General features: G+C 43.4%; 1 protein-coding gene across 3 annotated transcripts in view; it reads right to left on the minus strand.

The window, feature by feature from the left end:
- Positions 1-23,875, minus strand: part of apeh (acylaminoacyl-peptide hydrolase) — a 148,222-nt gene that overhangs the window by 106,074 nt on the left and 18,273 nt on the right. For 2 of the 3 annotated variants that reach the window (XM_051670154.1, XM_051670152.1), the window contains exons 5-7: positions 19,603-19,678; positions 9,690-9,781; positions 80-151 (exon numbers count right to left, since the gene is read on the minus strand). In XM_051670154.1, coding sequence (XP_051526114.1) covers positions 80-151; positions 9,690-9,781; positions 19,603-19,678 — 240 coding nt within the window. The remainder of the gene's footprint in view (positions 1-79; positions 152-9,689; positions 9,782-19,602; positions 19,679-23,875) is intronic. The other variant, XM_051670153.1, reaches the window with a different exon arrangement.

A 23,875-nucleotide genomic window follows, 5' to 3' on the forward strand; every position in this document is an offset into this window, starting at 1 on the left:
ATCCTATATCATCATCAAACAGAGATTCATGCACACACTAAAGTAGGAGCAGGTGGCATACATAACATCACGCTTTTACCTTGACTGTTTCCTCCTTCTTGTCTGTCTTGATGGCCTCCTCTTCATCAGTCAGTAAAGTCTCAGAAGCCTGCTGTATAAGGCCACATGACACCACTTGAAGAACATCTAAAAGTCCTCCCTGGGAAATTTATGATCTGTCTACGGATCATTATAATCCCTGATTTGGTGTTGTGCTGATTGCGTTGACTTAATTTATTAAATCGTATTGCATTTGCAACTAATTTAAGAGCTGGCCTTGGCAAGATGCGATCTATATTTTTTCTGCTGTTACTCTCCTTTTTGTTTGCTGAGGTGAAACACCATGATCATAAACTTGGCAAACATTAATTATTTAGCTTGTAACATTTTCAAATCTCTTTGCTGCAGTTTACAAAATCTAACTGGCATTCCTCTTTTTCAAACGTACTGTTTAAGTGTTTGCAGGTTATGTTTTTTGACTCGTCCTCATTGCCTGTAAAAATTTATCTTCAGTCGCATGTAAAAATTATACAAAACTTAAATAAAAGGTTAAGCTTATGATTATACTATTATTGTTGATCCCTGGTAATTTGCAACCAACCCCTGGTCCTAAAATACAATGTAGACAAACACCTTCTGATTTTAAGACAAGGTCTGGGCTTGGCTTCATTCATTTGAATGCACGTAGTCTTTTACCAAAAATGGATAGGGTTCGAATTTGGGCGCAGACAACTGATGCTGATGTTATAGTAATTTCTGAGACATAGTTTAATAAATCAGTCTGTGATAAAGAGGTTTCTACTTCAGAATATCAGTTAAATCGTGTTGATCTTCCACAGAGAGGCAGTGGCATAGCCATTTATGCTAAAAATACGTATCTTACCAATGTTTGTTAGTGAAATCGGTTTCTTAACAGTTTGAATTACTTTTGTTAAAAGTTACAGTCTCGAAGGAATGTAGTCCGTCTGTTCCCTATCTGTCACTCACTCGACATTGTGTCGATGTAGTGACACTAGGGGTCACCCTTGGGAGCCCCAAACACTTCTGATCTTTGAGAAAAGGCCAATGGGAATTGGCGAGTGGAATTTGCATGGCTTGCAACCACTCATTCAGATTTTCTCTTCGGAGCTGAGCAGTCACATTCACTGAGCTGAATCACTCAGCCGAGCCATTCACCTAAAAGAGCTGTTGGATTTATGGCGCATTACAGTGGTTTCTCCCGCTCATGCACCGGTAGAGTGCAGAGAACGCCCCTGGGCACTTCAGCAGCTGAAAGAGTATATTCTTCCACTGAAAGAGTATATTTTCCTCTAAAAGAGTGGCACTTACGGGAGCATCTTTTTAAAGATGCCTTTCCGTTTGTGTATAATTCCTGGTTGCGGTCATTATATCTCCGCTTCTGACGGCCACGATCACTGTGTTTGGGCGCTGCCGAGAATATGACTATGTCAACATTGCTGTCGCGGCTTCCTTTCGTAAGAGGGAAAGCCACCCCAGAGGTTCCCCGCCTCGGTCCTTCTACCTACGGTATGAGGCCACATCAGTTAGCGTTGGGGGCTATTTGGGGACCTCAATGGGAGCAGCTCCGCCGGGAAACCCCTCACGGACCTCCCATTCCCCAGCACGCTCGTTTGCCCTGGTCTCATTCGGGGCTCGCGAAGAGGATGAGCTGTCGATCGCAGCATCGGAGAGCGGGCTCGTCCAGTCTGACACTGAGGACTCGGCTGGGCTCCCACCTTCGGGTATGGTCGCCCAGTTGCAGGCCGACGCGGAGCTGACAGCCATGCTTGCCCGGGCGGCTACGAGCGTTGGGCTGGAGTGGAATCCTCCACTCTCCTCCGAACCCTCGCGGCTCGATGATTGGTTCCTGGGCCCAGAGCGCCGCTCACTGCCGCGCCCCACCCAGGTCCCTTTCTTCCCCGAGATGCATGACGAGCTGATGAGGTCGTGGCAGGCACCTTTCACTGCCCGGGCCCGATTTTTCAGCTCCCCTGCTCTCACTACCATTGATGGTGGGGCTGCCAGGGGGTACTCGGCGATTCCCCAGGTGGATAAGGCAGTTGTGGTGCACCTGTGCCCGCAGAGCGCCACCACCTGGTGGAACCGCACAAGACTCCTGTCCAGGGCCTGTTGACCTACGTTGTCTCTCGTGGCTAGGTTTTCTCGCGTACTTCCACGTCTCGGTGTTACCTCGACACAGGCCCTTCCTACGGTTTGCTTTCGAGACCCGGGCGTACCAGTACAAGGTCCTCCCCTTCGGTCTGTCCCTCTCACCTCGCGTCTTCATGAAAGTCGCAGAGGCAGCCCTTGCCCCGCTAAGGGAAGTGGGTATCCGCATCCTCAACTACCTCAATGACTGGCTATTCCTAGCTCATTCGCGGTATTTGTTGTGTGCGCACAGGGTCCTGGTGCTCAGGCACCTCAGACAACTGGGGTTTCGGGTCAACTGGGAAAAGAGCAAGCTCTCCCCAGTTCAGAGCATCTCTTTTCTCGGTCTGGAGTTAGACTCAGTCTCAATGATGGCACGCCTCACGAACGAGCGTGCGCAGTCGGTGCTGAACTGCCTGAGTTTGTTCAGGCAGAAAATGCCGGTCCCACTGAAACAGTTTCAGAGGCTCCTGGGGCATATGGCATCCTCGGCCACGGCCACACCGCTCGGGCTGATGCATATGAGACCGCTTCAGCACTGGCTTCAGACTCGAGTCCCGAGATGGGCATGGTGCTGCGGGACACATCGCGTGGTCGTCACGCCGATCTGTCGCCGCCTCTTCAGCCCTTGGTCGGACCTGGCGTTTCTATGGGCAGGAGTTCCCCTAGAGCAGGTCCCCAGGCATATCGTCATCACGACAGACGCGTCCAAGGCTGGGGCACCGTATGCAATGGGCATGCAGCCGCTGGCTCTTGGACTGGCCCGCGAATGCGTTGGCACATCAACTGCCTCGAGCTGCTGGCAGTATTGCTCGCCCTGCGGAAGCTACGGCCATTGATCCAGGGCAAGCACGTGTTGGTCTGGGCAGACAACATGGCGACGGTAGCGTACATCAACCGCCAAGGCGGCCTGCGCACGCGTCGCATTTCGCAACTCGCCCGCCATCTCCTCCTCCGGAGTCAGCAGCGTCTCAAGTCATTGCGCACCACGACGCAGTGAACAGTAAGCCTCTCGGGAAGCACGACCTGATCATCAGGTTCCTTAGAGGCGCGAGGAGCCTGAACCCTCCCAGACCGCGCCCCATCCCCTCGTGGGATCTCTCCGTGGTCCTGCGGGGAGCCCCCTTTGAGCCCCTGGAGTCAGTTGAGCTAAAGGCACTCTCCTTGAAGACTGCCCTCCTGACTGCACTCACATCCATCAAGAGGGTAGGGGACCTACAGGCGTTCTCCGTCAGTGACACGTGCCTGGATTTCGGTCCAGAATTCTCTCACGTGATCCTGAGACCCCGGCCGGGCTATGTGCCCGTTAAGGTTCCCATGACCCCATTTAGGGATCAGGTGGTGAACCTGCAAGGGCTGCCCCGGGAGGAGGTAGAGGTGTCCGGTGCTTGCTTTACGCATCTATTTGGATCGTACGCAGAGCTATAGATGCTCTGAGCAGCTCTTTGTCTGCTTTGGAGGACAGCGGAAAGGGAGCGCTGTCTCCAAACAGAGGATCACCCACTGGGTCATTGACACCACTGCTTTGGCATATCACGCCCAGGACGTGCCGCCCCCCTTGGGGCTACGAGCACACTCTACTAGGAGTGTGGCGGCCTCCTGGGCTCTGACCAATGGCGCCTCTTTAGCAGACATCTGCAGAGCAACGGGCTGGGCAACACCCAACACCTTTGCAAGGTTTTACAATCTCCGGGTTGAGCCGGTCTCGTCCCGTGTGTTGTCAGGTATGAGCAGGTAAGTTGCGGGACAGCTGGCCGGGTGTACCGCTTGCGTATAGTGCCTTTCCCCTCCCAGAGGCGAAGACGTGCGCTTTTTCGTGTTCATGAAGTCGTGGACCCTGGATGTCCTTCCTCCTTAGCCCTGTGGCAAGCGAGTTTGCAGAGAAACTCGTTGCCGGCCCAGTATGTGTGTTAGTAGGCCCTGTACTGTGGTAGGTCCCCGAGGTGCTGAGGACCGTGCGACGCTCGTAGGAGCGTTGGGGGAGGTTACATGATGGCCTGGTGCACTGGCTACAAGGCACACAGCGGTCTGCCCGTCTCGCACCGCCAGTCCACGTAACACAATTCAACTAGTTGTGATGTTTTGTATAGGGACCCCTAGTGTCACTACATCGACACAACGTCGAGTGAGTGACAGATAGGGAACAACCTGGTTACTTTCGTAACCTCCGTTCCCTGATGGAGGGAACGAGACGTTGTGTCCCTCTTGCCACAACACCGAACTACCCGCTGAAATGACCGGGACTTTGTCTCGGATCCTCAGCACAAAACCTGAATGAGTGGTTGCGAGCCAGCTCCTTTTATACCCGTATGTCCGGGGGAGTGCCATGCAAATTCCACTCGCCAATTCCCATTGGCCTTTTCTCAAAGATCAGAGGTGTTTGGGGCTCCCAAGGGCGACCCCAAGTGTCACTACATCGACACAACGTGTCGTTCCCTTCATCAGGGAATAGAGGTTACGAAAGTAACCAGGACGTTTTAGGTTGTTACAGACCCCCTTCAGTTGTTAAGGAGACTTTGATCTCTACCACTAATGCATTTTCTAAACTTCCTCAAGGTGAAATTAATTGTTGGAGACCTAAATTGGGATTGGCTCACCTTAGCATCAGATGAATTTAAAGCTTTATGTAATACGATGAATTTCACACAAATAATTACCTCTCCAACACATCCAAATTCTAAAGACCCTGTAAAATGAAACCTTATAGGTTTGATCTTGACAAACACCCCACACAAGCATACTCTTACAGGTCTTTTTTCAAATGATCTGAGTGACCATTGTATTATAGCAGCTCTACTGGATACTGGGGTCCCAAAAATGAAGCCTTGCTTTATAGTTAAATGTAACACCAAGTAATTAAAAGAGCAGGGTCTTCTTAATGATCTGCACTCAGTTGATTAGAGAAAGATCTCTTTGATACTAGATGTTGAATTAGCATGCAGTTATTTTCAAAATTTGTTCATGGGGGTCATGGACAAACATGCTCCTTTTAGAACATTTTGAGTTAAAAAGGGATAACCCATGATTCTCAGGGGAGCTTTTGGATCTTATTCAGGAAAGGAATGCTTTATGGGCTAGGGCAAGGAAATTAATATCTGAAGTACTTTGGTCCCAGTTTAGGTATCTAAGGAACAAGTGTACTGCTTTGGTTAAAAAAATAAAAATAAGGAAGATTTCTATTTATCAGTCACTACAGAAAATTTTAGTAATCCCTCAAGGTTCTGGAAGACTTAAATTATCATCACTTAAAGCTCTTCATCCTTAAAACCAGCAGAGCCTTATTTTTAAATCTCTCTGCTGATGTAATTGCTGAGTCTTTAACTTATCTTTTTAACCTTACTTTGATTTGTAATAGAATTCCTGTAATTAAAAATAAACTCAAGTTCGCCCACTGTTAAAAGGAGAGAAACCGTCACTAATGACCAATTATAGACCTATCTCAAATTTGTCTGCACTTATTAAGGTTTTGGAGGCCTTTGTAGGTTATCATCTAAAAGAATATCTGTGACAAGGAGCAGGGCGTTGCCGGGCCACGATGGAGCATGGCTGGCGCTGAATCAGCTGATCAGCGGGAGAGCGAGATAAGGGGCATATGGAGACGCCAGTTTGAGGGAGAGAGACGCACGCGGGCGCGTTGCATGCCTGTCTGTGTCCTTATGTTTTATGTTGTTTTATGTTCATTTATGCATTCAAAGTTTATGTTGATTGTTCAGCTGGTTCCCACCTCCTCCTTGCCCGACCTTTAACTGTTACAGTGCTGCCGAAACCTGGGAAGGAGGAGGGATGCGCTATCGCGGAGTCTTCGTCGCTGCCATCCACCAGGGGAGCAGCTGTGGCCAACTGCCTGGGGATGGAGGGGTCGCTGCCGGCCACCGAGAGCCGGAGGAACTGCGACCGTCTGCCAAGAAGGGGAGGAGCGGTTCCGTCCGCCAGGCGCCGGAGGACTCGCTGCCATCCGCCAGGGGAGGAGCGAGCTGGTGTCCACCACAGGGCGGAGAAGCAGCTGAGGGCCGGGCGATGGCACATCCAGTAGCTGGCGAGCAAGTTCTTCTCTCTCTCCTCTCTCTGTCTCCACTCGCCCTTTTCCTCCCCCCAGGTTCACAGGAGGCGAGGTGGACCACCGGCTGACAGAACGGACAGAAGGGCAGCATCATCCCCCCCCCCAACCCTGAGTTAGTCAGCACCCCGGCCTGAATCGGGTGGAAGGAGGAGTTTGACGACGAGGAGGGCGTGGCCAGGCCGTGATGGAGCATGGCTGCTGTTGAATCAGCTGATCAGCAGGAGAGCGAGATAAGGGGCAGCTGGAGATGCCGCTTAGAGGGAGAGCAGCTGCATTGCATGTGTGTCTGTGTCCTTATGTTTTATGTTGTTTTAAGTTCATTTATGCATAAAAAGTTTGTCAATTGTTCAGCCGGTTCCCGCCTCCTCCTTGCCCGACCTTTAACTGTTACAATACCTGTCTATGAATTTATGAATTTTTATGAATTTATCCAAGGCTTTTTGTAAGGTAGGCCATGGCATTATGATACAAAGATTAATTCATATTGGGCTGTCTGACCTTGCAGTCGCAAGGTTTGCTAATTATCTTGGGGAGCAGACACAGTGTGTTTAATCAGATGGTTTATTTTCTAATGTCTTATCAGTCCATAAGGGAGTACCACAAGGATCAGTGCTGGGTCCCTAATTTTTTTTATTATTATTATTATTTATATGAATGATTGGAATACAGTGTTCAAGATGCAAATCTTCACTTTTATGCTGATGAAACAGTAGTTTATTGTTGTGCTTCTAAACTGAAAGTTGCCTTGGAGAATTTACATGTAGCTTTTGGAATATAACAAACCTAACTTCAACTTTTAAAACTAGTTTTAAATCCAGAGAAATCAAAATTAATGTTCTGTAGTACAGTATGTCAAAAATACCTTGAGTTGAGTTTGTGTTTACCTTTAAATATTTGGGCATTCTACTTGATGACAGTCTGTCTTTTAAACTGCATATTTATAATTTGGTTAAGAAACTGAGATTTAGGTTGGGTATCTATTTTAGGAATAAATCATGTTTTTCAGTTGTTGTCAGAAAGAAATGGTCATGAATCCCGCCTTTGTTAATCCTCCCGCTCACCACCAGAGGGCTCCATCACCTGGGGACTGACTTTAACTCTCTGGACTCCATTTCCCATAATCCCCGTTCCTGTCAATGATTACCTGTTCACCTGTTTCCAATTCATGCAGCTATTTAAGTCTCACTCTCACTTGCTGTCATTGCGAAGTCTTGTTTTGCCCAGGCTGACATTTCTGAGCATTTTCTGAGTTTGTTGCATTTCCTGTGTATTATCCTGGACTGTTTACCCTGTTTTTGATCCATTGCTGCCTGCCTACTATTACTGCCTTGTTTATCTGGATTTAACCTGTAATTGTCTGCTGCCTGCCCCAACCTCTTGCCTGGTTATTGAATATCCCTCTGGACTGCCTTTGATATTACTGCTACTGGTGATTTACCTCTGTCTGCCTGTATTACTACGTTTATTGTTATGAAAAGCTGCACATGGATCTCAACTCCGTTGACTCATCATTACAGAAATGTGTTGCTGCTACTTTTCTCCCTGTTCTTGACTATGGTGAAATTTTGTGAAGGAATGCTAGTGTTTCTTCATTGTATATGCTTGATGCAATTTACCATGGTGTGTTAAAATGTACTACTGGATGTGGAGGTTAAAGGGGACCTATTATGCAAAATTCACTTTTACATGGTGTTTGAACATAAATGTGAGTCGGCAGTGTGTGTACACAACAACCCTACAATGTTAAAAGTCCACCCACTCCTCTTTCTTATATTTCTATTAATCAAAAACAGTGTCTCAAAATGACTGGTTTTCGTATCCGCTCTAAAGTGACGTCACTTTAGAGCAGGCCACGCCCACGACTGGTGACGGACTCCACCCTATTATCATAGATCCTCCCCTGAGTGATCGACACACAGTCCGCCATTTTTTTCCGCGCTGGAGCAGCTACAGTGAGAAGAATAATGTCTCAACTTCGTAAGCTTCATAAGGGTTCTGTTGTTGGCTATAAAAGTGAACATAAGAGTCTTCATGTACTCCCGGCATCAGAGCCACTGAAGATGCAGTGGACAAGTTTTGTTTTTGAAGAAAATGTGCCCCAAAACATACCAAAATTTGTGTATGTTTGTGCAAATCATTTTACATCGGACTGCTTTGTGAATGAGGGTCAATATAAAGCAGGATTTTCAAAAAAATTGACTCTCAAGCATGGATCAGTACCAACTGTTTGTGTTCCAGCTTTATATCCTGAAGATGTAAGTATCGCACATTATATTTTGTGAATGTTTGCAAATCGCCTTTCCGAATGTGCTTGTTAGCTGATTCCATGGCTAATGCAGCTAAAGTTACAATTGTCTCTGATCGTATTCACAGAGACCAGAGCTATGTCTTTATAGCTTGTTTGCACATGATGTCACGTCACTGCGTTGCTGTGGCGTGAAATGCAGATGGAGGGCAGGAAGTGATTTTCTACATAAGAAGCACTATCACAAACTCAAAATGCCTATGTTTTGCGTCGTTTACAGTTGCTCATACATATATGGCTGAACTCTGGTATTTATGGTGTCAGTCATATTGGTTCTGATTTGTTGTTGCTATAGTATCCGAAGCACGAGCTGTAAAGGCACAGCCCTCTTCCAGAAAGGGGGCGGGGAGCAGCAGCTCATTTGCATTTAAAGATTCCACCCAAAATGAGACATTTACAACATGGTATAATAAATGATCCGTGGGGTATTTTGAGCTGAAACTTCACAGACACATTCTGGGGACACCTGAGACTTATATTACATCTTGTAAAAAGGGGCATAATAGGTCTCCTTTAAAGTCATCATTGTATCTTGTATGCAGAAGTTGAATGGCCTTCTCTGTTTGTACATAGGCTCTCTCACTGGTACACCTTTATTTATAAAGCATTAATTGGTTTGTTGCCCACAAATCTTGCAACACATGATAATATTCACACAAACGCTTACTATAGCATACTTTGTGATGATATTTTATGTGCTCTAGTCCCTAAGGTGAGGACTGAGTTTGGAAAGAAAGCTTTTTCATTTGCTGCTCCTTCTTGAAATGTTCTTTAGTAAACCTTGAAAATATAAACACTAGTGCCTTTAATTGTATTTAGTAGCCAAGTCAAAGACTTTTTAGGCATCAACTTTGGCCAGTGTCAGTGTTTTAAAGCATAGTTAGCTTAATTGTAATTTTATTTTGTCTTATTTAACAAATTTTGTGTACTTGTTTTTATTTGTGTATTTTATGTTAATTGTTACAACGTTACATAAGTTCATTGTTGCTGCCATTTTGGCCAGGTCTCTTTCAGAAAAGAGATTTGTAATCTCAACAGAATAACCTGGTAAAATAAAGGTATAAATAAAAAAAAAATAAAAAAAATACTGTAATAATGAGTGGAAACGAAAAGTGTGTGCATCTTTGTTCAAATGACCTTGAAGTAAGACTCAGTCTTGGGTCGTTTCTTCTCAGCAACATACAGCAGGTGAGTCTCAGAATAAGACCAAACCAGACAGCCAAACTGATCTGAAAACAGGCAACACACGAGTCCTGATTATCCAAAGGGAGTAAAAAAAAAAGAAAAGCTACTGTCATGTATGTGCCATTATAATGAATGTTACAACCATCACTGCCTTAGTACTTAAACAAGTATGACTGATAAAAATAGATCATGACAGAAATTATACAGAGAGTGACGAATAAAGACTTTTTTCTAGCACAACCTTTGAACATGTTGCCACACAAACATCCCTTATAATTTAATCTCAGCACAAAATAACACTAAAACGAACACATCCACCTCAAAAAGCTCAAGTGACCGTGAAAGTAAACCATAAATAAGCAAATCGTCAAAGGGTGTGCATATTATCTAACTAACTCGAATGAACAACATACAACTAATCAAAACGATAACAGACTTCCAATATTTATCAGTCATTGTAATCTCTTACAAATCAATGCATCAACAACACAACACCTCAAAGCAATGGCATACAATGCATTGAAATAAGTGGTGCACTGTAACTAATCCAACCAGCAGCACATTAGAATAAAATTAGCTTTTAAAACTTACCAATGAAGTTCATTTTTTTAAAATTAAATTTCAATTGATTTATTGGCATGACTGTATGTTACAATGTTGCCAAAGCACAAGTTATAATCAGATCAAACAGAGTAGAAACATGTGTATAACATTAATCAACAGATTTAAACTGTGGATATTTAGAACAGAGTAATTAACAAACAAATGCATTGTATGTAAATATTTTAAATCACATGTAACTGATACACAGTAATTTTAAGTATATATATTGAAATAATATATGAACTAATGTATACATTTAAGTGAAAAGGTTTGATTTAGTGTCTCAGAGTTCTTTCTCTCAGGTTATGGCAGAGTGTGACATATTTAGCAGCTGTAGGGGCCATGTGTTCTTTCTCTCCTAATATGATTTGAATTTGTTCAATTTCAGGCAGTTCACAAATTTCAGGTATAGATTCACTGCATTTTGTGAAGAATGTGTTTCTAATTAATTGATATTTTCCACAGTGGAGGAGAAAGTGCAACTCTGTTTCAACCTCTCCATTCTGGCAGTGAACACATGTCCTGTTTTCTCTGGGAAGCCAAGACATTTTAATTCTCCCTCTTTCTATGGCGAGGTTATGATCACTCAGCCTGTATTTGGTCAGGATGTGCCTCTGTTTTACATCTCTGACGGTGGACAGATAAACTGGCAATTCATATTTTCTTTTTAGACCTCTATAGCATTCTAATTTGTGTTGTGATTTAGTTTCATTCTCCCAATGTTCCAAATAGGTATTTTTATTGCGCTTTATGATTTGGCCGAATTTGATATGTTTTATTTCAGGAGTACTGGTCTGTAACTGGTTTGAGCTGCTGAATTTCAGGACCAGCTGGCTGAGAGGACTGCTTTTCGGGTTCAGCTCTTTGTCTAAAAATGCTTCATGGTGGAGTGTTTGATGGGGGCTTGATTTAAGGTGTTTCCAAAATTGTATAGATCTCTTTTGAATGTGTAAAATTAATGGGTATCTGCCTAGTTCGGCTCGGCATGCATTATTTGGTGTTTCCTTTTGGACTCTTAAAATGTTCCTACAGAATTCTGTATGGAGGGTCTCAACAGGGTGTTTATCCCATTTAGTGAAGTCATGATTACAGAGGGGTCCCAAGATCTCACATCCATACAGGGTGACGGGTAAAATGACACTGTCAAATATTTTGTTCCAGGATTGATTGGGATTTCTATGTTATTAAATTTTCTTTTAATGGCATAGAATGCTCTCCTTGCTTTCTCCTTAAGTGTGTTAACAGCCAGACCAAAGCCACCTAACATGTTCATTTTTAGTCCAAGACAGTTGTTATATAGTGTGTGTTCTAGGGTGGTGTTGCCTAATGTGAAAATACAGTGCATCCGGAAAGTATTCACAGCGCTTCACTTTTTCCACATTTTGTTATGTTACAGCCTTATTCCAAAATGGATTAAATCCATTATTTTCCTCAAAATTCTACAAACAATACCCCATAATGACAACGTGAAAAAAGTTTGTTTGAAATCTTTGCAAATTTATTAAAAAATAAAAAACGGGGAAAAAAAAAAAAAAAAATCACATGTACATAAGTATTCACAGCCTTTGCTCAATACTTTGTTGAAGCACCTTTGGCACCAATTACAGCCTCAAGTCTTTTTGAGTATGGTGCTACAAGCTTGGAACACCTATTTTTGGGCAGTTTCTCATATTCTTCTTTGCAGGACCTCTCAAGCTCCATCAGGTTGGATGGGGGGCGTCGGTGCACAGCCATTTTCACATCTCTCCAGAGATGTTCAATCGGGTTCAAGTCTGGGCTCTGGCTGGGCCACTCAAGGACATTCACAGAGTTGTCCAGTAGCCACTCCTTTGTTATCTTGGCTGTGTGCTTAGGGTCGTTGTCCTGTTGGAAGATGAACCTTCGCCCCAGTCTGAGGTCCAGAGCGCTCTGGAGCAGGTTTTCATCAAGGATATCTCTGTACATTGCGGCATTCATCTTTCCCTCGATCCTGACTAGTCTCCCAGTTCCTGCTGCTGAAAAACATCCCCACAGCATGATGCTGCCACCACCATGCTTCACTGTGGGGATGGTATTGGCCAGGTGATGAGCGGTGCCTAGTTTCCTCCAGACATGACGCTTGCCATTCAGGCCAAAGAGTTCAATCTTTGTTTCATCAGACCAGAGAATTTTGTTTCTCATGGTCTGAGAGTCCTTCAAGTGCCTTTTGGCAAACACCAGGCAGGCTGTCATGTGCCTTTTACTGAGGAGTGGCTTCCGTCTGGCCACTCTACCATACAGGCCTGATTGGTGGAGTGCTGCAGAGATGGTTGTTCTTCTGGAAGGTTCTCCTCTCTCCACAGAGAAACACTGGAGCTCTGTCAGAGTGACCATCGGGTTCTTGGTCACCTCCCTGACTAAGGCCCTTCTCCCCCAATCGCTCAGTTTGGCTGGGCGGCCAGCTCTAGGAAGAGTCCTGGTGGTTCCAAACTTCTTCCATTTACGGATGATGGAGGCCACTGTGCTCATTGGGACCTTCAATGCTGCAGAAAATTTTCTGTACCCTTCTCCAGATCTGTGCCTCGATACAATCCTGTCTCGGAGGTCTACAGACAATTCCTTGGACTTCATGGCTTGGTTTGTGCTCTGACATGCACTATTAAATGTGGGACCATATAGACAGGTGTGTGCCTTTCCAAATCATGTCCAATCAACTGAATTTACCACAGGTGGACTCCAATCAAGTTGTAGAAACACCTCTAGGATGATCAGTGGAAACAGGATGCACCTGAACTCAATTTTGAGTGTCATGGCAAAGGCTGTGAATACTTATATACATGTGATTTTTTTTCCCGTTTTTTTATTTTTAATAAATTTGCAAAGATTTCAAACAAACTTCTTTCACATTGTCATTATGGGGTATTGTTTGTAGAATTTTGAGGAAAATAATTAATTTAATCCATTTTGGAATAAGGCTGTAACATAACAAAATGTGGAAAAAGTGAAGCGCTATGAATACTTTCAGGATGCACTGTATATTTGCTATCTTGAAGTCTGGCTTTCTTTTAAAAAATGATAATTTTGGTTTTAATAGGATTGACTACCAGGGCGCAGTTGTGGCAGTACTGCTGGAGCAGGTCTAGGTGCTGCTGTAGACCTTCAGCTGTGGGTGACAGCAGCACCAGATCATCTGCATACAGGAGAAACTTCACTTCTGTGTTGTTTAGGGTGAGGCCAGGAGCTGCAGATTGTTCCAGCGTTGTTGCCAATTCATTGATATAAATGTTAAAAAGAGTGGGACTTAAACTGCAGCCCTGTCTCACCCCACGGCCCTGAGTGAAGTATTCAGTTCTTTTGTTGCCAAGTTTTATAGCACACTTATTGTTCAAATAAATTGATTTAATGATATCATACCTTATACCTCATACTTTACCACCTACACCAGTTTGGAGAAGTTTATAGTATAGTCCTTCATGCCAAATGGAGTTGAATGCCTTTTTAAAATCAACGAAACATGCAAAAATGTTAGATTTCTGTGTTTGGTGAACATGCTTATCAATCAGAGTATGTAGCGTATAGATATGATATGTTGTGCGGAAGTTTGGTAGAAAGCCAATCTGGTTTTTACACAGGACATTGTGCTCTATAAGGAAGGCCTGTATTCGGGTGTTTAAAATACAGCAGGTTACTGCTGACACAGATGCCCCGGTAATTGTTGGGGTCAGATTTGTCTCTGCTCTTGTAAATAAGGGATATTAGTCCCTTGTTCCAGATTTCAGGAAAGTGGCCAGTTTGTAAAATAAGGTTGAATAACTTAAGTAAAGCAATTTGTAAGTCGGGTGAGCTGTTTTTGAGCATTTCTGTTCTAATTAAGTCAGGGCCACATGCTTTGCTATTTTTTTTTTTTTTTTTTTTTTAAGTGTGTGTGTCAGATCTTTTAGTGTGAGGTTGTAATCTAGAGGGTTCTGGCTGTCTTTGATTGCTGATTTAGTGTTTCAAGCTTGCTCATGATCAGTAATTGTTGGGGTGATAGATTAGTTGATGGGAGTTCTTTATAAAGAGTTTTAAAATGATCTTTCCAGATATTTCCATTTGATATAGGTATGTCCTGATTTTTGGTAGTATTTAATAGTTCACTACAGTACGCAGGTCTACTCTGCACTCACAGCTTGACATACATTTGATCAAAGCTTTTAATTGGCTCGGGGCAAAGGCTAACTAGCCCCTCAGGCCATCATTGAACGCTCGTTGCACATGCGCATGATGTTCTCCAGATCTCCATTGATTAACATTGAGGATGAAGGAATTGCCCCACTCATAGCAAATGAGAATGATTAAATGGCTTTTACGCTACAGACCTTAAAAACAATTTTTTTTTTTTTCTGTATAATGGACATAAATCATGTTTAAGATGCAGAAAATATATTATTTCTTCAAATAAATTGATGATGTTGCCATGCAATTTGCACAATAGTGCCACCTCCATCAGGGCTTAGCCCCACTTGCCCCTAATGTAGAGATGCGGCTGCCGAACACGAATTCGGACACAAGCAAGGGTGTTCATCCACTGAACACTGGGACACTTATGACTCAATCACCTGCAACACGTTAACAAGCTTGCGCATTCAAGCGCAGCTCTTAATATTCAGCAATATCGTCTTGGTTACTGATGGAGGGAACGAGACGTGGTGTCGATGTAGTGATATTAGGGATTCGCTCTTGAGATCCCCAATCACCTCTGATTTATTCAGAAAAGGCCAATGAGAATTGGCGAGTGGAATTTGCATGCTGCTCTCCGCCCCGGAAATACAGTTATAAAAGGAGACAGCGTGCACCACTCATTCAGATTTGTGCTGAGGAGCCGAGAGAGTGTCCCGGCCATGTCAGCGGTCGGTTCAGCGCTGTGGCCGGAGGGGCTCAACGTCTCGTTCCCTCCATCAGGGAACGGAGGTTACATCAGTAACCAAGACATTCCCTATCTGTCACCCACTCGACGTTGTGCCGATGTAGTGACACTAGGGGTCCCTATACTAAACGCCACAGGCGCTGAACCATGTCACGAGGTACAGCGGAGCGGACACGTGCAAGCTGCTGCATGCCTCGCAGCAAGCGCTCGACCATGTCATGACCTTCCAGCGTGTCAGGTAAGGCGCCTCCCTGGTCCCGTTAAAGGTGGGAGGAGAGCACTTACCAGAGGAGGCTACAGGCGGTGGCCTTTCCTGATTTCTGTATTAAGCAATTTTCCACCGAGCACCTGATAGAATAGCGCTGGGGAAGTGCTCTTCCCTCTCCTGGAAGGAGAGCACTACGGAGACCACATCCTACCGGAGGGAGGTTAACATGTGGAGAATACCTCACATGGACTTACCGACCAGGAAATTCGCATATGGAACCCTATCTATGGAAAGATATAGATAAGCAAAGACAGACAACTGAATGATCAATTAGCAGACAGACAAACAGTCTATAAATGGAAAGACAGACAGACATATTGACAGATAGATAATGTTTATAGACAAGCAGACAGACAGACCGATCAAGTAATATAGCCGGTTAACAAGACCGACGGACGGACGGACAGATAGGCCGATCGAAAAGCAGACAGACGGACAACCGGACGATCGATAAGCGGACGGAGATACAGATACTGTAGACAGACAAACAGACAGACAGACAGACAGAAAAACAAAGACAGACAGATCTGAATGTAAACACACACACAAGATCAATCAGTGGAAGTATTGTTCAGGATTATAGATTAACTCCTGCAGTGAGAGCTGCTGTTTCCTGCATCACTGTGAAAAAACAGGGAAACCGAACAGTGGAAATACATCATACGGGATTACCGAGGGGGGAATCACCACGTATGGAGCACTGAGCCCAAGTACACAGGCTCACCTGAAAAGGGCCAAACCACGAGTACCAGGCCTGGTGCCATTACTCCTCTGCCGAGTGCGTCACCGGACAGTGATTAAGAAATCGAGAGGGCATCCAGTGTTCACCAGTTACGGGGAACTGTTATGGACAAGACAGCACACATTATCACCTCGAGAGGGGAAAGGTGCTAATGCAAGCGATACACCCAACTGGCTGCCTGACCTTACCTGTTGGTACCCAGTAACACTCGGGCCGAAACCGGTTCTATGAGGAGGTTGTAGAACCTCGCAAAGGTATTGGGTGTAGCCCAACCCGCTGCTCTGCATATGTCTGTTACAGAGGCGCCATTCACCAGTGCCCAGGAGGACGCAACACCTCTGGTGGAGTGCGCTCGAACACCCAAGGGGCACAGCAGGTCTTGCGATTGGTAAGCCAAAGATATGGCATCCACAATCCAATGGGCCAGCCTCTGTTTGTAGACAGCCTTCCCCTTCTGCTGTCCACCAAATCAGACAAAGAGCTGCTCTGAGCATCTAAAGCTTTCCGTGTGGTCCAGATTGATGCGCAGGGCGCGAATACAACAATACAACAATGATAAGGTCAGGTCTTTCTCCTCTGAAGGGAGCGCTTGCAGTTTCACCGCCTGATCCCGAAAGGGAGTGGTGGGAATTTTGGGCACTGCAGCACCTGCAGGTCCCCAACCCTCTTGATAGAGGTGAGCGCTACCAGGAGGGCCGTCTTCAGTGCTGAGCTTGGCCTCCTCCAGGGGCTCAAACGGGGCTCTCTGTAAGGTCGACAGGACCACAGAGAGATCCCAAGAGGGAATCACGCGCAGTCTAGGAGGATTCAACCTCCTCGCGCCCATGAGAAACCTGAGGATCAGGTCGTGCTGCCGCGAGGGTCTCCCATCCAGTGTATCGTGATATGCTGCTTTGGCAGCCACGTACACTTTCAGGGTGGAGGGAGACAGCCGTCTCTCCAGCCCCTCCTATAAGGAGGACAACACAGACCCGACCACGCACCACTGTGGATCTTCCCCACGGGAAAAGACACCACTTCAGAGCGTACAGCTGCCTCGTGGAGGGGGCTTTGGCCTGAGTGATCGTGTCTATCACCGCTGGCGAAAGGCCTGCTAGGTCTTCCGCATCCTGTCCATGAGCCAGACGTGGAGGTTCCAGAGGTCTGGCCATGGGTGCCGGATCGTGCCCGAACGAGACATTAAATCCACCGAGGCGGACCGCCTGCCTCGCTCGTGAACTCTACCGGGCAGAACGAGCGTGCTGGGGGATGGGAGGTCCGTGGGGACTGAGCCGGCGTATAGACTCCCATAGCTGCCCCAAAATCACCCACGCCACTCGCCACCCCTGCCACCTGTGCTTCAACACAGGACGGACCGGGTTGGGGAGCAGCAGCGGTGGCTCTCTGCTTCACAAAGAAGGAAGAGAGCCGCAACTTTCTCATGGGCATATTCTCAAAGTGAGAACATGTCCCATCCACAAATGCTGTCTTAGCGTGCTGGCGATCCAAGCACTCGAGACAGATTTCGTGGCCGTCCAATGGGGAGAGATAACGGCCGCACCCAGTAGCACAAAGGCGAAAGGACATTTTAAAAAGACGCCAACCGTTTGTGCGAGCTCATTTAAAGACAATTAATCTTTTAAGAAATTGCTCTTTTACACCTGTGAACTCAGCTGCCGAAGCACCCAGGGGAAGAACAACACTCAGGTGAGAGTGAGACCACTAATCTGCGCCTTAGATCCAGCAGCACGTGAAATAAGGTGACGGGACGAACACAATGCGTGCATTCAGCTCCAAAGAACAAGTCTGAATGAGTGGTGCATGCCGTCTCCTTTTATACCCGTATGTCCGGGGTGGAGAGCAGCATGCAAATTCCAATCACCAATTCTCATTGGCCTTTTCTGAATAAATCAGAGGTGACTGGGGCTCTCAAGAGCAAACCCCTAATGTCACTACATCGACACAACGTCGAGTGAGTGACAGATAGGGAACGCTGTATACAGAATATGACACTATCGTTCATTTTCGTTGAAGATATTGAAATGTATAGTGTTATTATGAAAGATAAATGTCATTAAATAAAGAAAAATATAAAGGAGTGTATTTTAAACCTTCTTTTAACAACTCTCATTTTTAAAAGTTTGTTTCCCTTTCATGGTAATTATGGATTAAAGACATTACAAACAACATCTCTTTTAAAAAGAAAATACGGCTTTGACTTACACTTGTGCTCATCTTCTAATGACTTGAGAGACTTCAGAAGACAGGACAACATTTCCATTAAGGGAATATATTGAGCAACGATGCTCCCTGGTTGTTACGATGCATTGTGGGATTTTTTTAAGGAGCGAACAGTTCAGTGGGTGCTTCTCATTTCTGAAATTTTGCATCCTCGTTTCATCCTCGTTGCGCGAGTCAGGTGCTTCGCCCAAAAAGTCTTCTTCATAGGAAGCTCCTATGTTTCCTCGCTCAAGCTTCCTGCAGCTTCCTCTGTCCTCGATCCTCACGGTGCATTTATTGATACGTCCTTCATTACGGTGGACTTTGATCGGTTTCTAGGTCACGGGCTCAAGGACGGAGGAGCGAGGAAACGAGACAGCACAATTTAGGAAATGAGAAACACCCAGTGCACTGAACGATTTTGTAACTGAGACAGCCCTAAAAATGGCAGACTCCCTTATCAATGCCCTGACTACTGAACTAGGGAGCTGATTGAGACGCACCCATAGCTCATTAATCTAAATGTAGGCTGTTTATGGTTGCCGAGCAACATAGCAACTTCTAGAATGTTAAAGGTACTGAAAGCGATTTTTGCATGAAAATGTATGCAAAAAATGTTCCCACTCCTTGTAAGATATTAATGAAACAAATGTCCTGAGATATCTCACCGGTTTCTGTGACAGCTCTAGATTCTTTAAACAGCAAACAAAAATGTGTCTGTGGGCCACGGTCTCTGATGCTTTCTGCCTGTCAATCATTTTGTGTGTTCTCATAGTGTTGTAGTTGAAGCAGATCATTGAGGCTTAATGCCATTTTCAGATTTATAATATTTACTTGAGGGCCCTACTGTGCTACTGCTGTACTTGACAGCCATGGAAACGCACAATGCTGCTATACTACTCGGTTTAGGTTCCAACATTATCTCTAGAGTGTGGGCTTTTGGAAAGAGGGGACATGGCTAATTCAACGGCTCAGTCTCGTGAAAATTCCAAAACACTAAAATTGCTTACAGCGCCTTTAAGTCACAGGTTTGTGTTATCAGCATTTTGAACAGTTTAACAGCTTTAACAGCTTTGAACATGGGTCATCAGAATACAGAGTCAGAACTATCTGTCTTACACCTTGTCTACACCAGACACAAGCGGTGCGGCGTGACAAAAGCAGACTCTGATAAAAGTTTTCCTCTTACCATCTTCATAAACTTTGCCATGTTTGCCAAGACCCGTCAGATTCAGACACTTCAGTTTACTGTTCTTATGCCAGATCTGATGAAAAAGAGACAGACAGACAGAAAGAGAAAGCACCAGACATAAATAGGAAATGTGTTTACATCTTAAAAAGCAGAAAAAAGCAGAAATGTGAAGTTTAGTTTTGTTAAAATGCATTCTTTAGTATTGTTTTTAGTATCTAGTGTGTTATTTGAGCTGTTAACCTGTAAAAATTTGAGGAGGGACAACTTTTATAGGTGAATGAACCAGTAACATCTGCTATGAGTTACTGTAATTCCTGTGGGTGGAGTCTGAGTCAGTGCTCCAGTGAGAACATATCTCACTGGATTATAATTCAGGTTTTTTATTATTATTACTATTATTATTTTATTATTATTAATATTCAAGTGTAATAGAGACGGTAGTAAAAATTTTAAGTAGCCTTTTCAGGGTATTTTGCCAAACACAAAATATTAAGCAACCAGTTTTTAAAATCAAATTTAAGGATTTTTTTCCTTTTTAAGATCTGAAAAAATAAAAATTAATACCGTACATCCACACCCAATTTATGCTACACAACCTTAAAATAAATAATGTATCATGTTAAGTAAAATATTATTTTACTCTATACAGGCTGGGGCACAAATTCAACAAATTGGAATAATGTACAGATTGTGCAGATTCGGAAGGAAATTGGTACTTTAATTCACCAAAGTGGCATTCAACTGATCACAAAGTATAGTCAGGACATTACTGATGTAAAAAACAGCACCATCACTATTTGAACAAAAAAAAAAAATGATTTTTGATCAAATCTAGACAGGCCCCATATCCAGCAGCCATCACTCATCACTCAGTAATCATGCTAAATTGCTAATTTGGTACTAGAAAATAATTTGCTATTATATCAAACACAGTTGAAAGCTATTTGGTTCATTAAATTAAGCTTAACATTGTCTCTGTGTTTGTTTTTGAGTTGCCACAGTACGCAATAGACTGGCATGTCTTAAGGTACAATATTAGGTCAAAAATGGCAAAAAAGAAACAGCTTTCTCTAGAAACTCGTCAGTCAATCATTCTTTTGAGGAATGAAGGCTATACAATGCTTGAAATTGCCAAAAAACTGAAGATTTCATACAAAGGTGTACAATACAGTCTTCAGAGACAAAGGACAACTGGCTCTAACAAGGACAGAAAGAGATGTGGAAGGCCAGATGTACAACTAAACAAGAGGATAAGTACAGCAGAGTCTCTAGTTTGAGAAATATACGCTCACATGTCCTCAGCTGACAGCTTCACTGAATTCTACCCACTCAACACCAGTTTCATGTACAACAGTAAAGAGAAGACTCAGGGGTGCAAGCCATATGGGAAGAATTGCAAAGAAAAAGCCACTTTTGAAATAGAAAAACAAAAAGAAAAGGTTAGAGTGGGCAAAGAAACACATACAATGGACAACAGATAATTGGAAAAGAGTGTTAAGGATCTTAACCCCATTGAGCTTTTGTGGGATCAGCTAGACTGTAAGGTGTGTGAGAAGTGCCCGACAGGACAGCCACATCTATGGCAAGTGCTACAGGAAGCGTGGGGTGAAATATCACCTGAGTATCTGGACAAACTGACAGCTAATATGGCAAGGATCTGCAAAGCTGTCATTGCTGCTTGTGGAGGATTTTTTGATGAGAACTTTTTGAAGTAGTTTAGGTTCTGAAAATTATTTTCAAAATGTAATTTTCACGTTATTAATGTCCTGACTATACATTGTGATCAGCTGAATGCCACTTTGGTGAATAAAAGTACCAATTTCTTTCCATAAGAGCAAAATCTGTACATTATTGCAAACTTTTGGCCGCCAGTGTGTGTGTGTGTGTGTGTGTGTGTGTGTGTGTGTGTGTGTGTGTGTGTGTGTGTGTATATATATATATATATATATATATACACACACACATATATATATATATATATATATATATATATATAATCAAATTGCTCTGTTTGTTTTGAGCGGCCTGTCTAGTAGGCCTGTTTCTTGATATGGATTTCTCTATTCGATTCCTATTCACAAAATCTTGGATTCGATATCAATTCATATAGGTTTCAGTTATAATGTCCTTTTTGCTTACTCGTGAAAAAAATGTTCTACTAGCTAATGCTGTTTAATTACACAGGGGACTGTCTAATTAGGAACATTACAAAAATATAAACTTTATCGATTTTATTTTATTAATTTTTCATACTTTTGGTCAAAATTGTTTATGTTTTTGATAAACAACTGACTGTAAAGAACAGAGAGGGTATTAAAAGAGACATTATTCAATGACAAATGCGTAGCGTGCATCTCATCTTTGGACACACATTACACAGAACAAGCCAAAACAAACTTTCACTAGCAATACAAAGTAGGGCTGCAACGGTACACATATCCATGCAGAACCGAACAGATACAGGGCTTTTGGTACAGTACACGAGAGTCACATGAATGATTACATATCTTAGCATGCGTGAAACCAATATTAAAACAACATATAAACAGCACCACAAACCACGTAGAACTAAAATGAAAAAAGATTGTGGAGCAACACGGGACCGCCCAGAACCAAAACTTAACAGAACAGAGTGCCGCACTGTAAACTAGAAACTGCGAATCAAATAAATGCATGTGAAGTTTTTACTAGCTAGCTTGCTATTTTTCCCAACTGTGATAGAACTAAACAAAATATAAATATGTAATATTTTAAATAAGCCAGAGATTGAATACCCACCGCTGTCTTTAAAATCTGTTGTTTAGGAGCATTATGGTTTCGCAGTAAACTAAAGTAATACTGGGCAATGAGTAGTGAACAGGACGAAGGCTGTGTTTCAGCTCTGTTTCACCTGAAGTCGGGTATATCTCAGGAAGCACATCTAACATGATGACTCATCACCTTCGATATCATCCACATGTGTCTCTTGAGCTTATGGGAGCAAAGCATAAACAGCCTGTGCAAGTAAGTCTCGTCAAAGCGTTCAAGCAGTCTCTTGCTGCAAGCTCAGACAGAGCTAAAGCGATAATGAAGGCCATAGGAGTAATATTTCAACAGCAAGGGACATTGTCAATGCTAACAGATCCGTCCTCTCCTCTGATAATGTGGATATTCTGATTTTCCTGGAGAAAAATAATTGAAAATTGAGTGATAAGTACAAGTGATGAGCTGAAAGGCAAAAGACACAGACATCTGCACTGCTAATGTCTTAATTTTGTTACAATTATTATAATTGCACTTTTTTTTACTATTATTTATGTTTTTATACAATGTGCACATAAGTGGCTCTTAAGTTTTGTATTGTAATATCATTGAAGAAATATGCATAGTGCAAGCATGTATAAATGAGCCTTCACAATAAGTATTGTTGCCCATCAGCCACTGTGTTCAAAATATATAATTTAAAGAAAGGTTAATTGTTTTCTCTGCTGTACCAAAACCATACCGAACAGTGACCCCAAAACCAAGGTACGTACCGAACTGTGAATTTTGTGTACCGTTGCAGCCCTAATACAAAGTTAAAGGATCGCGCTGCTGAATACTCCACCACTATACTACTCAATCACTGCTGAGTGAAATCTGAACATTTACCTGCCAGTTGCCAAATATCTCCATTTTAGTCACATATACGCATAGCGTGAAATTTGGTGCAAATGCAAGTGATTTCCTCTCATTGTAGTAGAGGGTTGAGCATCGAGTAAAAGTTCAATCTCAGGATTTAAGAATCAATATCAAGATCTTTTAAATAAAGACTGCGATGTATCGGAAAATCGATATTTTTACTTACCCATACTGTCTTTTCTGGCTTGGGTCTGTGGAAAGACCTGTCCTTCACACACTACACCACTAGTACGCCATACCTAAAAACTACAACTATCATTCCTAAAAAGACTTTATTCATGCAGTCCTGTCTTTATTTGAGTCATGTTACTATGTCTTACTGACCTGTGCACATCCGCACACTGATTTACCTCACTTTTTTTTAATAAGGACTGATTTCCAAATTAATTTTTTTCCTACCTTCACATGCAATTCCTAATAAAACCAAAGACAAAAATATATTTGGGGAAAAAGGTTTTCCAACAAAAACGTCAGATCAATTATAAGGGTTCAATTGCTGGCTTGTCCTGAGCCACTCAAGGACATTCATGATAATCATTCATGATAATTGTATGAAACCTGTCAAGAACATATCAGAATCATATTTCGCCCCAAAATAAAAATAACTAAA

The sequence above is a fragment of the Myxocyprinus asiaticus genome, chromosome 33 (assembly GCF_019703515.2).
Source record: "Myxocyprinus asiaticus isolate MX2 ecotype Aquarium Trade chromosome 33, UBuf_Myxa_2, whole genome shotgun sequence".
NCBI lineage: Eukaryota > Metazoa > Chordata > Actinopteri > Cypriniformes > Catostomidae > Myxocyprinus > Myxocyprinus asiaticus.